The sequence below is a fragment of the Alexandromys fortis genome, unplaced genomic scaffold (genome assembly GCF_014885135.2).
Source record: "Alexandromys fortis isolate MF-2015 unplaced genomic scaffold, M_Fortis_MF-2015_v1.1 scaffold_14, whole genome shotgun sequence".
NCBI classification, from domain to species: Eukaryota; Metazoa; Chordata; class Mammalia; order Rodentia; family Cricetidae; genus Alexandromys; species Alexandromys fortis.
Window position 1 is genome coordinate 18,291,684 of NW_026067910.1, and position 14,004 is coordinate 18,305,687.

Genomic DNA, 14,004 nt, shown 5'->3' on the forward strand with positions numbered 1-14,004 from the left:
GTGTTGCGCTCAGGGCCCGTCAGATGGACACACATCTCGTGATTGTCTAAATGTATGTAGTGTTTCAGGCCATGCCAGTCAACTCTGTAGCAAGTGTGAGAACAAGCAGAGGTTATGTGTTTGGTTGCAGAATTTTGATGTCATTTTAATTTTGTTAATTGCTTGCTTATGCTTCGTTCTTTTTGTTTGTTTTTGTTTTTCAAGACAGGGTTTCTCTGTGCAACAGCCCTAGCTGTCCTGGAACTCGCTCTGTAGACCAGGCTGGCCTTGAACTCACAGAGATCTACTCACCTCTGCCTCCCGAGTGCTGGGATTAAAGGCATTTGCCACCACTGTCCAACTATTTTTTCTTATTAATTTAAAATTTGCCTTATAAAAATTTTGCTTACTTACATCTTTTTTTCTTTGTAATTAGATTACAGCAGGAATTAAGGTCTTGCAAAATACGATACTACAACAGGATAAACGACTGGCCAAAGCCATGGTTGGTGATGGTTCCTTTCATATCACCTTGCTGGTGATGCAGTTATTAAATGAAGATGAAGTAAACATGTGAGTAATGTGTCTTTCTTGAATATTATTTTCCAAATTATTACTCTACTGTGAGTAAATATAGTCGAGCCCAAGGCGGCTTTGAGATTCTAAAGAAATATTCTTTATCCTGATTATCCTGATTGATAGTCATTGTACAGAGGTTTTTTTTTTTAATTTATGTAACATAGGCTAGCCTCAAACTTGATGTATCAAGTGTCGTCTAGGACTTGTGATTCTCTGGCCTCAACTATCTCAGTGCTGAAGTTTCAGACACATTCCACTATAGTCTGTTTACATTTTTTTTTTTTTTTGAGACAAATGTAGCCTTGACTGCCCTGGAGCTTACCTTATAGACCAGGCTGGCCTCAAACTCTTAAGAGATGTTCCTGCCTCTGGTCCCCGCCCCAGTGCTAGGGCTAAGGTATGCACTACACTGCCCTGCTTGTATAAATATTCTCTTTTTTTAATTTTAAATTTTTTATTGTTTTTGTATAAATATTCTTAATTCAGATTTTTTTCACTTCATTGTTATCAGTGATATTCCTTGGTTACACAGATGTGTTGCCTATGTTAATTATGCAAACTCCTCTGGAGTCTGATTCTAGAGTCTAGATTGATGAGACTCTAGGTGACGATTCTGGAACTATGGCATAACCACCTTTTATTAGCAGTCTGACTTAAACTTGCTGTCCCAATAATAGTGCTAACGCTAAGCAAGAGCCCTTAGCATGTTGCCCAGCATGTAGTAGGCACTTACTCTTGGCTGTCTTTCCTCAGAGCTGTCATTTTCCTGGGGCGAGGTGGACAATTTCCACTTCAGCTTGCCTTGGTCATTCCTAGTGCCATGGTATTCCATTCCACACCTCCCATCCCCAATTTTCCCCACTCCCTAAAGGTTGACTAGAAGTTATTGATGACAAGAATGCAGAATTCCTTGCTGTCTCCTATGGAGTTTGGGGGCCTTAAATTCAAGCTTGGGCTCTTTGTAAACAAAAGCGGGGAGGAACTGCAGATTATTTGTGTTTCTGCCTTGGCCCAGATGGCTCCTGGAGGAATGAAAAGCAAGGCTTGGGTTGGGAAGAGAGTGAGAAAAAGATAGACCAAGAGAGGGAAAACAAACATAGCAGCCATTCGCAACTGGCCACAGACGATGACTCTTGTCCCTCCCACAGAAAGCCAACAGCCTTCAAGGACAGAGGGAAAGAGAGATTTTTTTTTTTTTAATTTCAGTTTACCACTCTACCAATCATATAAAACAAATGCTTTCATGGTTTTCAGAGAAGACAAACCAAGGTGGGGGAAGTGGGGAGGGATAGATGAGGAAGAGGAGTCACAGCTTGTGTGATGAATCAGAGTCCTCTAAAAGCACAACAGGTGGGGTGTGTCTTCTCTGTCCATGTAGTTGTATCTGTGTATGTAGAGGTTTATTTTCAGAATTGGCTATGGTCCTGAATACAGTTAGGGGCATTGGACTTAGGATGTGGGTGCGGAGGTCCAGGGAGAAATACTGGCATCTCCAGAATGCTTCTGCAGTTCTGTGTTGTCGTCAGAACATGACCGTGAAATACGTGCATGGAATCGGCTCAGAGCCGTGTGGAGACTAATTGAGAAATATGAAAGCGCTACAAAAATCTATTTTTTCACCTATTTGATGGGGGAACAGGATAATTCAATGATAGTTTTGTTAGAAGGAAGTTTGAAAATCCTCTCCGTACTGTCCATGCTCATTTCTTTCTTAAGTAACTGCTGCCCTCTAGTGAGTTTAAGTTTTTTCATAGTAAGGTATATCCACTAGAATGCTTTTCAAGATGTAATTGAGCATAAATTTAAAACCAGGGACAACTTGATAATGTCTAACTCATAAAGAGAAATAAAGATTTGAAACACAAAGTGGTCATAAGTGAACATAGGCTAAACAGTTATAACAAGCATTTAGTGTTAGTTGGCAAGTACAATTAAACTTATACTTTGAGTCTAAGTACAATAAATCGTGTTAATAAAGACTGTATTTTAAGAGATAATGCCTGATTAAGTTTTTGTAGACTCTATTGGAAACAGTAAGTCCTATTTGAGTAAGAATTAGTACTTTTATTTTTAAAAATCCTAGACTTTGGGCTGGGGGCATGGTTTAGCTAGTAGAATGCTTACCTACTCTGTCATCCTAACACCTGGGAGGTGGTGGCAGGGTGACCAGAAGTTCAGAGTCATCTTTCTCCACATAAGAGCCTGCCTCAAAATGCTACCCCCAGAAACAAACCAAAACAAACCCAGTTTTGAACACTCCGCACAACCTAACAAAGCTCTTGTGTGTGGTAAATTGTTCTGGAATGTATCATTATTTAAAAAAAATTAGTAAAAATTGGAGTTTTTTTTGAGTTGTAGCCCTCTTTTTTCCTGAGGTCCTGGAGATCGAATCTAGGACCTCATACATAGCAGGCAAGTGAATAGCCCCAGCACTTTGAGTTACACAGGTAAATTTTTTTCGGTCAGCAATTTCTTTTTGTTTATTTGTTTTAATTTTTATTTTTTGAGGCGAGGTCTTATAGTACTCTAGGTCTTATGTAGTCCAGGTTGGCTTCACATTTGCTGTCCTCCAGTGGGTCTCCAGAGTGCGTTGTTTACAGAAGTTTCTTGATGATTAATGATCGTGACCACGGCAACACTTTTTTTTTTTTTTTTTTTTTTTGACAGGATTTTTCTGTAGCTTTGGAGCCTGTCCTGGAACTAGCTCTTGAAGACCAGGCTGGCCTTGAACTCACAGAGATCTGCTTGCCTCTGCCTCTAGAGTGCTGGGATTAAAAGGCATGGCCTCACAGTAACACTTATAAAGGAAAATATTTAATTGGGACTGGCTTACAATTTTAGAGGTTTAGTCCATTATCATCATGGCAGGAAACATGTGGCATGCAGGCAGAAATGGTGCTGGAAAAGGAGCTGAGAGTTACATCTTGATCAGCAGGAAACAGGAAGTGGTCTGAGACACTAGGCATGGCTTGGGCATATGAGACCTCACAGCCCGCTTTCACAGTGACACATTTACTCCAGCAAAGCCACATTTTTACTCCAACAAGGCCACACCTCCTAATAGTGCCACTCCCTGTGGACCAAGCATTCACACACATGAGTCTGTGGGGGGCCATTCGTATTCAAACCACCACAAGTATCTGCTTTAATAGTAATTATAATTAGGAAAAGACTTAATTCACCTCTTCTATAGTTATTTAAAAATTAATATTGGTTTTAACCACAGGTTAAATCTGAAAGATATTTTGAACTTTGAAATAATTAGTATATATATAAAATTTATCTTTTAAAAACTGGATTCGTTTCTTATTTGGTTTTGTCTATTACTTACCATGTTGTTGAAAAATATTGTGTCTCACTAGTGGTACTGATGCGCTTTTGGAACTGAAGCCATTCATCGAGGAAATCCTTCAAGGGAGGCACCTGACTTTGCCCTTCCAGGGTGTGGACACTTTCCGAAGTCAGGTTGGCTTTGTGAAGTTAGCAGATGGAGATCATGTTAATACCCTTACAGAGATAGCAGGTAAGACAGACAGCGCTGTACTCAGGAAATCTCCTGTGTGTTTTCCCAGTGGTTGTCATAGAGATTTGGTGTCCTTGAATTTGGAGAGCCAGCATAACCTCACTTTGCACACAAACTGCTTTGGGTTGGCTATTTAAGTAGCGGCTAAAAGTGGGGTAAGTTCTCTTGACAACACTGTTAATTCTGGAGCTTTCTAAAGAAGACACTAGACTGTCTTCAAGGATGAACTGTAAGTCCAAAGGGTCCCTTTGCTTTTCATGAGATTTGAGATATAATTGATAAGTATTGAAACTGATAAATATCGAACAAATGAGTGACCGTCGCTGTGGGAATTGTCATCTCTGTTACAGAGAGCCAATCAGTGGATCAGCCATGTTTTCATTTCTGTAGCTCCCTCGTCCACTCTGGCTGTTATTTGACCCCCCCGAGTGCCAAAGGCCTCACATTTATTGGGGGTGGGTGAATTTTGAGTTTGATTAATAGATAATCAAACTACAAACAGTGCCTGTGGTGTGACCTTGTGCCATTGTATCTAGGGCCGCTCATCCTTGGTCCAAACACACTTTCAGTGTTTAGTCTGTGCTAGGTTTACTTTTATCTTTGAGTTTTTTTTTTTTAAATATCCTTATGCCTTTCCTCTCCCCTCTTTTCTTTCCTCTCCCTCTTAAATGCTCTCCCTACTTTGTTCCCTCTCCTTTTAACTATCTGTTTAAGAAGTCATTTAGTAACTGAACATCTGGTGCCAAAATGAAAGCCCAGGTGTCAATGAACTGTTGTTGTCTTTACAGTCTCTCCCTTGCTCTGCCTCCGTTTAATTTGGCCATCATCCTGAAGTTGGTGTCTATTATTTCCCTGTATTCTCTCTCTATGTATGCATATTTATTTAGGTTGACTTTAGCACGGTAAAAAGAATACCAAGTTGTCTGTGACCTTTTAAGGATATTCTTTCATTCTTCATGTTATATGACCTCTGTGTCTTAATATTCAAAAGCGCACTGTTAGTGGAAGGATGGGTGGAGTGGGAGCCAGTTTTCACTGTTGGTTTTCCTTGTGTGTTTTACAGTATTTAAGATTAGTATTCTGTGATGGCCGTGTTTTCAGAGGATTCTCACCATTCATTATCTGTTAAAGGAGAAAAGCATTAGCCGCGCTGCCATTAGTACCGTCTAGTATAGCCTAAGTTCATCTAGTGCTATCCATTCAGTTGTCTTAAGCAAAGAGCTGTTTATTTTTCAGTAAAAGCTTTCTATTATTTACTTGGAAAATATCTTACATAAAACAATTTTATCGGAGTTATGAATATAAAATTTGCTATTGATTTTACTGGTCAAATAGCCACATTCATCTTAACTAAGGTTTTGATAAATTTATATCCTCTAAATTTATTTCTTTTGTATAATGTCAGGCTCAAGGAATTGTACTTTAGTGGGAACTTCAAGAACAAAGCAGGTGCCTGGGATAGTAAATGGAAATGAAATTCTTGATCTTCTGAGAAGCGGTCTTATTCAGGAACAAATGGTTGAGCGGGTGCGACGGGACATAGTAATGTCTGTACCGAGAGGTGGGTGCGGTGTGCTGAGGGCACATAGGAGCAGCTTACGGAGTGAGGATGTTTTCACAGGAGCTGTATAGCACTGAGCTCAGGTTTGAAGGTACGCAAAAGGCATTCTGGTTAAGCAAAGAGGAGGAGGGCATTCCAGGCAGAGAAAGAATATGTGCAAAGAAATCAAGACATGTTTAGGGGCTCTCAAGTAGTTTAGTTTTTATCTCTAAGTTTATTTATTGTTATCTTCTGTATGTGGGGCATGTGTGTGTCTATCAGGGTGTGGGACTGACTGCTTGTGGCACGCCACATGTGTGAAGGTCAAAGGACAGCTTTGTGGAGTCGCTTTTCTCCCCTCACTTTTACATGGGCTCTGGGAATTGAATCAGGCCACGACCAAGGGCCTTCCTGCCTAAGCCATTCCCCCAGCCTGAAGTCCAGTTTTATCTGAGTTTAAATTGCAAGCCTAGGACTATTGGTAGAAGGAGATTCATATAATAAGGGAACAAAGAAAGTGAAACAATAATTGTAGGAAGTTGGTGCAAGTTTTAAGTAGTGGTTAAGGGAAGGAGAGGGGACTTTATGAAGCAGTATGTGATGAGGTGGCAGATCAATGCAGGGTGTTTAGGATGGATTCCAGGGGCTCATAGTTTCTTACTTCCTTGGGTACTATTCTGAGCATGGAATGTAGCGAGGAAGCTGAATTAATGTGTGCTTGACCCTTACACTCAGATGTATTGAAGGACCAAGAAAACACGGACACTGGCGAGAGAGAGCTGGGCAGCGTCTGATGGTGTGTTTCCTAATTTCTGTTAGAGTAAAATAAAGTGGGATGGGATTGGTGTGCGTGCCGAGCAGTGTCTGATGCTGTGTGATCCAATAGTGGAAGAACAGGGCAAGGGGGCTGAAGATTAGTGTTAAGCCTACTAGTGAGCGGATCTCTGTGAGTTCAAGGCCAGCTTGGTCTACAAGAGCTAGTTCCCGGACAGGCTCCAAAGCTACAGAGAAACACTGTCTCCAAAAAAACAAAACAAAACAAAAATGAAAACAAAAACCAACCAAACAAACAAACAAAAGAAGCCTATAAATGAGAAAGCTGTAAGGGTTAGTGATGTCCAGATAACACTATATTGAATTTTGAGAATTCAAAGGAGTTATTCTTAACAGAGGCTAATGGAATATTCTTTCTTTACTTTAACAAAGAGAAGCAAGTGATATATAGAAACTTAAAGACAAAAAATGTTTAAAGCTCACTGTAGAGTTCAGTAAGGTTACTAGATAAGGTATCAGTATGAAAATATGGTAGATGATTGAGATCAGTAAGATGGCCCTGTAGGTAAAGGCACTTGCCACCAAGCCTGAATTGGAGCCACTTAGCTTACATGGTGGGGGAGAACTGATTCCTGCAAGTTGTCCTGTGACCGCCATAATCACTGTGCATGTGGTTATATTTAATTACCTAATTTTCTAGTGGGCCATCATTTATAAGCAACAAGATCGTAAGAATGCGAACAGCCTACCCAAGGATGTGCTAGTCTTTTGTGGAGAGAATATTTTAACTATATCTTTGTTGGGTGCATTTATCAATTGCTTTTCTCATTTTCTTTCCCTTTCCTTTTCATTTGTTATGAGAGAATCTCTTCCACTCGTGAGAAATACATTCTAGACTAAGCCAGACATCAGCAAATTGCCTACTTGCACATGTTAGACCGTGTTTCTGTGGAAGTGATGTGGCAAAGTTGTTTTCAAATGTTTTGTCTTCTTTTTAAGACTTTGTAAGTTTATGATTTATAGAAAGTTTATTTATATATTTAAAAGTAAATCTTAAATAACCTAAAAAGCAGACTATAAAAGTTTTTATTTTTATTTTTTATTTTTTTCTATGTTTTTGTTTTAAGACAAAGTCTCACGTGGTCCAGACTGGCCTCATACTTACTATGTAGTTGAGAATGACCTTGAACAACTTATCCTGACTTTATATGCACCACTGTGCCTGGGGTATGTAGATTGAATCTAGGGCTTTGTGTGTGCTAGTCAAATTCTCTACTAACAGAGCTATAGTCCTGTTCCAATGATTTATTTTTTTTTTAATTTCAGTATCATAGCTGTTTTCTTTTAACATTTTTTTTTTATTTTTAAAGAACAGGCTTCTTATTTTTTGCTTTTTGTATATATATATATATATATATTTAATTCTTACTCCATATACATTGGTGTTTTGCTTGCATGTATGTCTATGTGAGCATGTTGGATCCCCTGGAACCTGAAATATAGACCATTGTGAGCTGCCATGTGTGTGCTGGGAATTGAACCCTGGTCCTCCAGAAGAATAGTCAGTGCTCTTAACTGCTGAGTCACCTCTCTAACCCCAACAGATGGCTTTGACGTGATGATATTGGACGGTTAACGTGTGCTTCCTGAGATAGAAAGGCTTTGCTGGCAGAAGGCTGAAGTGTTAATTTTACTCAGAGTAGAGGACACTTCTTTGTCTTGTTCTAGTCTTCCTTATTTTCTTATCATTTACCATGCTATACAGTTCTTTGGCGTCATCTTAAGTCCTGTTCTGGGGCCAGGTAAATTGAAGTACATATAAGCAGCCATTCAGACAGTAACATTTAGAAGCCAAGTAGGATGGAAAAAGCATTAGCTGGCCAAACGGGAGGCAGCTCTCAGAGCTTGGAGGGCAGATCGTTCCAGAATTGATGCCCACGGTTAACAAACCTAGTCTATTTTTTTCTGACTACTCAAGAGAAAATGCTAGACTTAAATCTTTTCTTTTGTAATATAAATATCACTGAAACATTTCTAATTAGTCATTCAGTCATTGTCCTTTTAAATAATTCAATGGGCGCTTGCAACATTAAGAATTCCATTCATTCTCTGCAAATCTTCTCACAAAAATATTTTCCAGCATTGGTGAAAGCTCCATTGTGTAGTGAAGAATGTGGACTCTCACCAGCTTTAATGGGAACAGGAACCGATGGATAGTCTTTTGTCATTTTAGCAAAGGCCACTGCCCTGGTGTTTTCTTTCTTTCTTCCAGATGCATTAGAGACTCCTGCTTAAAGACATTTATATTCTGAAAATTTCAGAAAACATTACAAAAAATGAAAGATGTAGGGAAAATATCAGTGCATGGTAAACTTGCTTTTAACTTGTGTGAGTAATGTATTGTTGCTTTTGTTTATAGTTTTCACATATACTTATAAGAAATCTAGATTTTTTTAGTAGTCGTGGGAGATTTTCATTTATCTACACATTGAAGCACAGATTTTTGATAATTTATGTTTTTTTTTGGGGGGGGGGAAAGAATTTGGTCTGTATCCCCTACTGGCTTGATAGATACTATGTCGCCCAGGCTGACCTTGAACTCAAAGCAATCCTAGTGTCTTAGCTTCCCAACTGCTAACATTATATATGTATACCACCGTGCCAGTTGTTAAAGATCAAGCAGTGCACTGAGAACCCCAGGCGCTGGAATTTAGTTGGCTCCATTAATGGTAGTGTTCGTGTAGTCAGAGTTTAGACATTTTTCAGTATTTTATTTCTTTATATTCATTGGATTATTTTTTTTTTGATACTGAGAATTGAATGCAAGGCCTTGGTATTTCCTTTTTTTTTTGGCCTTGAGAATTCTTAGTATATATTCTATTATCGAGTTTCATTCCTAGTCTCTAGATTTAGTTTTAAAGGGATTCTTCAGGATCAGATTATGTAGGTCCAACAGTATCACTACCAGGATATCTCTCTGGTCTCCCCTCAGTTCCTTGATCTTTGAAAGGAGCCAAGGAAGACACACACATAGGTAAGACTTCTCACAGAGTAATATGAGGCCCTCTGGAGATGAGAGTGGGCAGTGGTCAAAGGGACTGCTGTCCTGTCTGCACATTCAGTGGTTTCTAAGGTCTCTATACCAGCCAGCTTCCCGGCTGATTTTTCTGTCTAGGTGTTTGACCCTTTTAGGTAGAGTCAATGGTACATCTTTCTTTTTATCAGATAAAAAGTGCCAGATAGTACCCTTATAAGTGTTAGGGCTCATGATACCATTTTAGATAGTTATTCATGACCTTCAGGACAGTTCAGGATATCATATTTCCTCCCAGGGCCAGAGATATGACTCAGGTCTCATTCTTCTATCAGTAATGGAGCCCTATAGTTCTGGTCTTTGTTTATACAGGCTGTTGATTATGAGACAAGGATCTGCCCCCTAATAGCCTCTAAGCCTGCAAATATCTGACTAGCTACCTAATGGTATCAGTGTAATAATTTATTGTTTTTATATTATATCATAATTGTTTGTTTAAATGGTACATTCTAACTTTCAGAAGAATATGTTTCATCTATCATGATATTAAAAATCTTTGTTATAAACTGTGTATGTGTATGTGTGTGTGCACGCCTATATAGGAATATTAAATTTTCTTTGTTCAGAACAATGGAGGTAGAGCTGGTCAGACTTTATAGAAAGCAGGAGAATTTGGAAAGGGTATACATAGTGTGATTTATCTAATTTTAATCGAGAGGAGTTTTAGTGCTTAAGTTCTTGAAGAATTGCACAGTTATTATAAAAAGGAAATGCCTTAAGATGCTATTTGTACTTATTACTGAAGATTATCAGAATAAAGAATATTAAGAAACTGGGTGCATGCCTGACTCCAGCATTAGGGAGGCTGTGTTTGAAGGGCTTGAGTTAGAAGCTTGGTCAACACAGTGGGACCTTTTCCAAGAAAGAAGTAATTAGGAATTTTAGTGTATAAAATTGGGGAAAAGTCTTGTGTGCATTTAAACATAGAGTCTAAAGTAATGAGCTATACATTGATGGGATTTAGCACATTATGCCCTAAAATATTTTGTGTGTGAATATTCTTATGGTGTATATACGTGTGTATGGTGTGTGTGTGTGTGGGGGGGGTGATGTTCCATGTCTTGTCTTCTTTAGTTGTTCCTCAATTTGTTTTTTGAGGCAGGATCACTCATTGAACCTAGAACTCATTAATTTGGCCAGGCATGTTGGCCAGTGAGCTCTCTAGGGCTCTGCCTGTCTCTGCTTTTAATAAATGCATGATTACTGAATTGGCCTTTTCTGAGCTCAAGGCAGTTGTGTGGTACCATGGCTGACTTTTTATATAGGTCCTAGGGATCTGAACTCAGGACCTTCTTCTTGTGGAACAGGCTTTTTACTCACTTAGCCATCTCTCCAGTTTATACCCTAACAAATTTTAGTTATTTTAATGATAAATTTATTGATGGCGGAAGTTACAAAATAATCCCACACTAGTTTAGAATTATGTATAATAAAGAGTTGTTTATTTAGGGGAGACTCACAGATCACTGTCCTAGATCACAGTCCTCTTCACAAACAGAGAACAGGAACTGAGTCTAGCAGCTGGAAGTGAGAGCCAGAAGCAAGAGAGCAAGTAACATGCTTTACAGCTTCATTTATAGTATAAGGGACCACATCCAAGTGGGCTGGTATCTTAAAGACTATTGGCTGAAGAGGAGCTCCCACAGCACCTCTCCCTTTTATTTAAATAACCTAACATAAACTATATACACTAGGAATCAAGTATAAGATTAGAATTATAACCAGCATAAACAGTATTAAGCAAGAAACATATGCTAAATGTTTTAATAAACATTCTATCCTAAGGAGTCTAAGTCTTGTATTGGAAATGACTTGGCTAGGTCATCAGAGGATGGTAATACGACTATCAAATCTTCAACCCCATCAAAAGCCTGAGAAGGGAGATAATATTACTTGATTAGGCAGGAATTGCAATTAAGGTGCTTCCAAAATGTGCAATAGATGATAGAGACAACTGGCTGCCTGAGCAATCACCCAAAGTCTCATTTGCAATGTTGAAGCAACCAACTTTGACTAAGGCCTAGAGTAACTGACAGACCATTTTTAAAGGCAGGAAAAATATCAGAACCATCTTACCCTGTCTTGGCAAGGTTTAGCAGTCTTTTTTCTTGTATCCTGCTTGTCCAGTCTGGACATTGTACACTTTGTTAGTGGTTGAGACATGGCCAAAGGCCATGTTACCCAAAGGCCAGTTGTGCCAAGAAGAAAACAAACTCCAAGTGGAGTGTCTTTGGTGCTCAATACTCTCTCAGGAATAGATTGGTGCTACCCAGGAGCAATTGTGTCTCACTTCAACAGAACCCTAAGTTATTTCAATGCCATCTACAGATCTTTGAAGTATTTGAAGGTTATCTGTCTATGCAGAATACAATCTCTATGTATCTAAAGAACCCAATTAGTCTGACTAAAAGTGTAACAAACATGAATGACTATTGACCTATAATACTTAATACCTATATAACTTAAAGATTAAGACTTCATATCAGAATATTAAACAATCTTTAAACAACTGTTCAGTAAAGGAGAATAATGACCTCAAAATGTAAGCAATGTATAAATATCTTGATCAGAGGTAGAAATATGGAATGTGATAGGATAAATAGATCCTAAAAATTGTATCATTATATAAAATGTCTTAAACAGAGGTAGGAACATGCATGCATACAATCTGACAAAATAACTTTGCATAGGTATAAAAATATTGTAAACAGAAATAGGCACATAATCAATATAACATAGTTTGAATTTGTATCAATCTATAAAAATCTATACCAATATAAACTGTCCATAAATAATAGCTCACAAATATTCACTGTATTACTCACTATTATTATTAGTGTGAGTAAGTTCACACTAATCTACCTATTATCCCATTCATTTTTCCCTACTTATTTTGTGATCTCTGGGCCTACATAATTTCCACATTAACTCCCAACCCTATACGAGTAATAATCAACCCCAAAATGGTGTCCCTAACCCTGAGGAAAAACTTTGTTTGGAGAGGGGAATGTCATCTTCTAGAATTGCTTTAGCTGTCATGGGGGTGATGTTCTTTCTATGGGATCCTGTAAAAGTAAAATGATGGTTAAGTTTCAAGATTGCTGTTTTGTATAATTTCAAATGGTCTCTGAGTAGTCAATAGGGTTTTTTTTTCCAAGTTCTTATTTAGAGTTCTGTCCAGAGCACTGTAAAAAGGTGCACCATTTCTGAAGCTGGTACCCAAGAACCAGTCTCATAGTAGCACTGTCAGCATCATAACGTCATATCAACCATGTGGAGTCATTGTTGTGGGGCCCCATAGTCCTCCTAGAAGCTTCAAAGATTACTGCAGGAAAATCTACTGTTCATTGTTGAAAACTTAAACATTATTCATATAGACATATATTCAATGAAAGATACAATAGACAAAATGGGCATGGATAAAAGTTAAATATTTTATTAAAATCTATCTTCTTTCTGTCCCATACTAGATGGCTCCTGAAATGAAACAGAAATTCTGAATTTTTCTTTTAACAACATGCTTGGATTTAGAGAAGGATAGCCATCGTCCAACACTAAAGCCAGCTCTGATTTATTTATTTATTTATTATGTATAGAATATTCTGTGTATATGCCTACAAGCCAGAAGAGGGCACCAGACCTCGTTACAGATGGTTGTGAGCCACCATGTGGTTGCTGGGAATTGAACTCAGGACCTCTGGAATAGTAGGCAATGCTCTTAACCACTGAGCCATCTCTCCAGCCTGCCAGCTCTGATTTTTAAGTAGAGATGTATATACGTGTCCAGATAATCAATTTTTTTCTTTTGATTTCAGAGACAGGGTTTCTTTGTAGTTTTTGGTGCCTGTCCTGGAACTAGCTCTTGTGGACCAGGCTGGCCTTGAACTCACAGAGATCCCCCTGCCTCTGCCTCCCGAGTGCTGGGATTAAAGGTGTGCGCCACCACCACCCGGTCAGATAATCAAATTTTACTATGCAGATAATACAACATTATAAGTCAGATTTCTCTTTGCTTGTTGGTTCTTTCTGGATAGATAGATCTTTTCACCTTTAGGCACCTAGATGTCCAAGGTCTCTCGACTCTTTGAAGATGAATATTTTCCTGCAAAGACAAGAACAGAACCTGCCCCAACCAACCCTTATGAGGTTTTCTTACCACTTGTATGGTTTTCACCTCTGTGGATGAGCTGTCATTTCTCTTTCTCAAGAAGTTTCTCTTTTTCAAGCCAAATCTTTATTTTCATGGTATCCATAGTTTTCTTCTCATGGAAACAAGAGCAAAACCCCTTCCCCAATGTAGCACATCTCCTGGTTTCCACTGTGAGGTCAGCACATTCTTGAAATACATCAGCTGATTTAACTCAGAAGACTTTTCCATTATCCAATGTTTCTCTGATGCTGTTGTTACTTTCTGTCCTGCCTGGTTTCTGTCCTCCCACCAGGTCCCACAGCCATTTAGCCCCAAAGAAATCACACAGAGGACCACAAAGCTATAAACTGATTGACCCATTAGCT

The 14,004-nt window shown here is 38.7% G+C and overlaps 1 protein-coding gene across 3 annotated transcripts in view; it reads left to right on the forward strand.

The window, feature by feature from the left end:
* LOC126499136 (A-kinase anchor protein 7-like) overlaps window positions 1-14,004 on the forward strand; it is a 75,671-nt gene that overhangs the window by 26,191 nt on the left and 35,476 nt on the right. For all 3 annotated transcript variants that reach the window (XM_050138199.1, XM_050138198.1, XM_050138200.1), the window contains 2 exons: window positions 416-552; window positions 3,921-4,081. In XM_050138199.1, coding sequence (XP_049994156.1) covers window positions 416-552; window positions 3,921-4,081 — 298 coding nt within the window. The remainder of the gene's footprint in view (window positions 1-415; window positions 553-3,920; window positions 4,082-14,004) is intronic.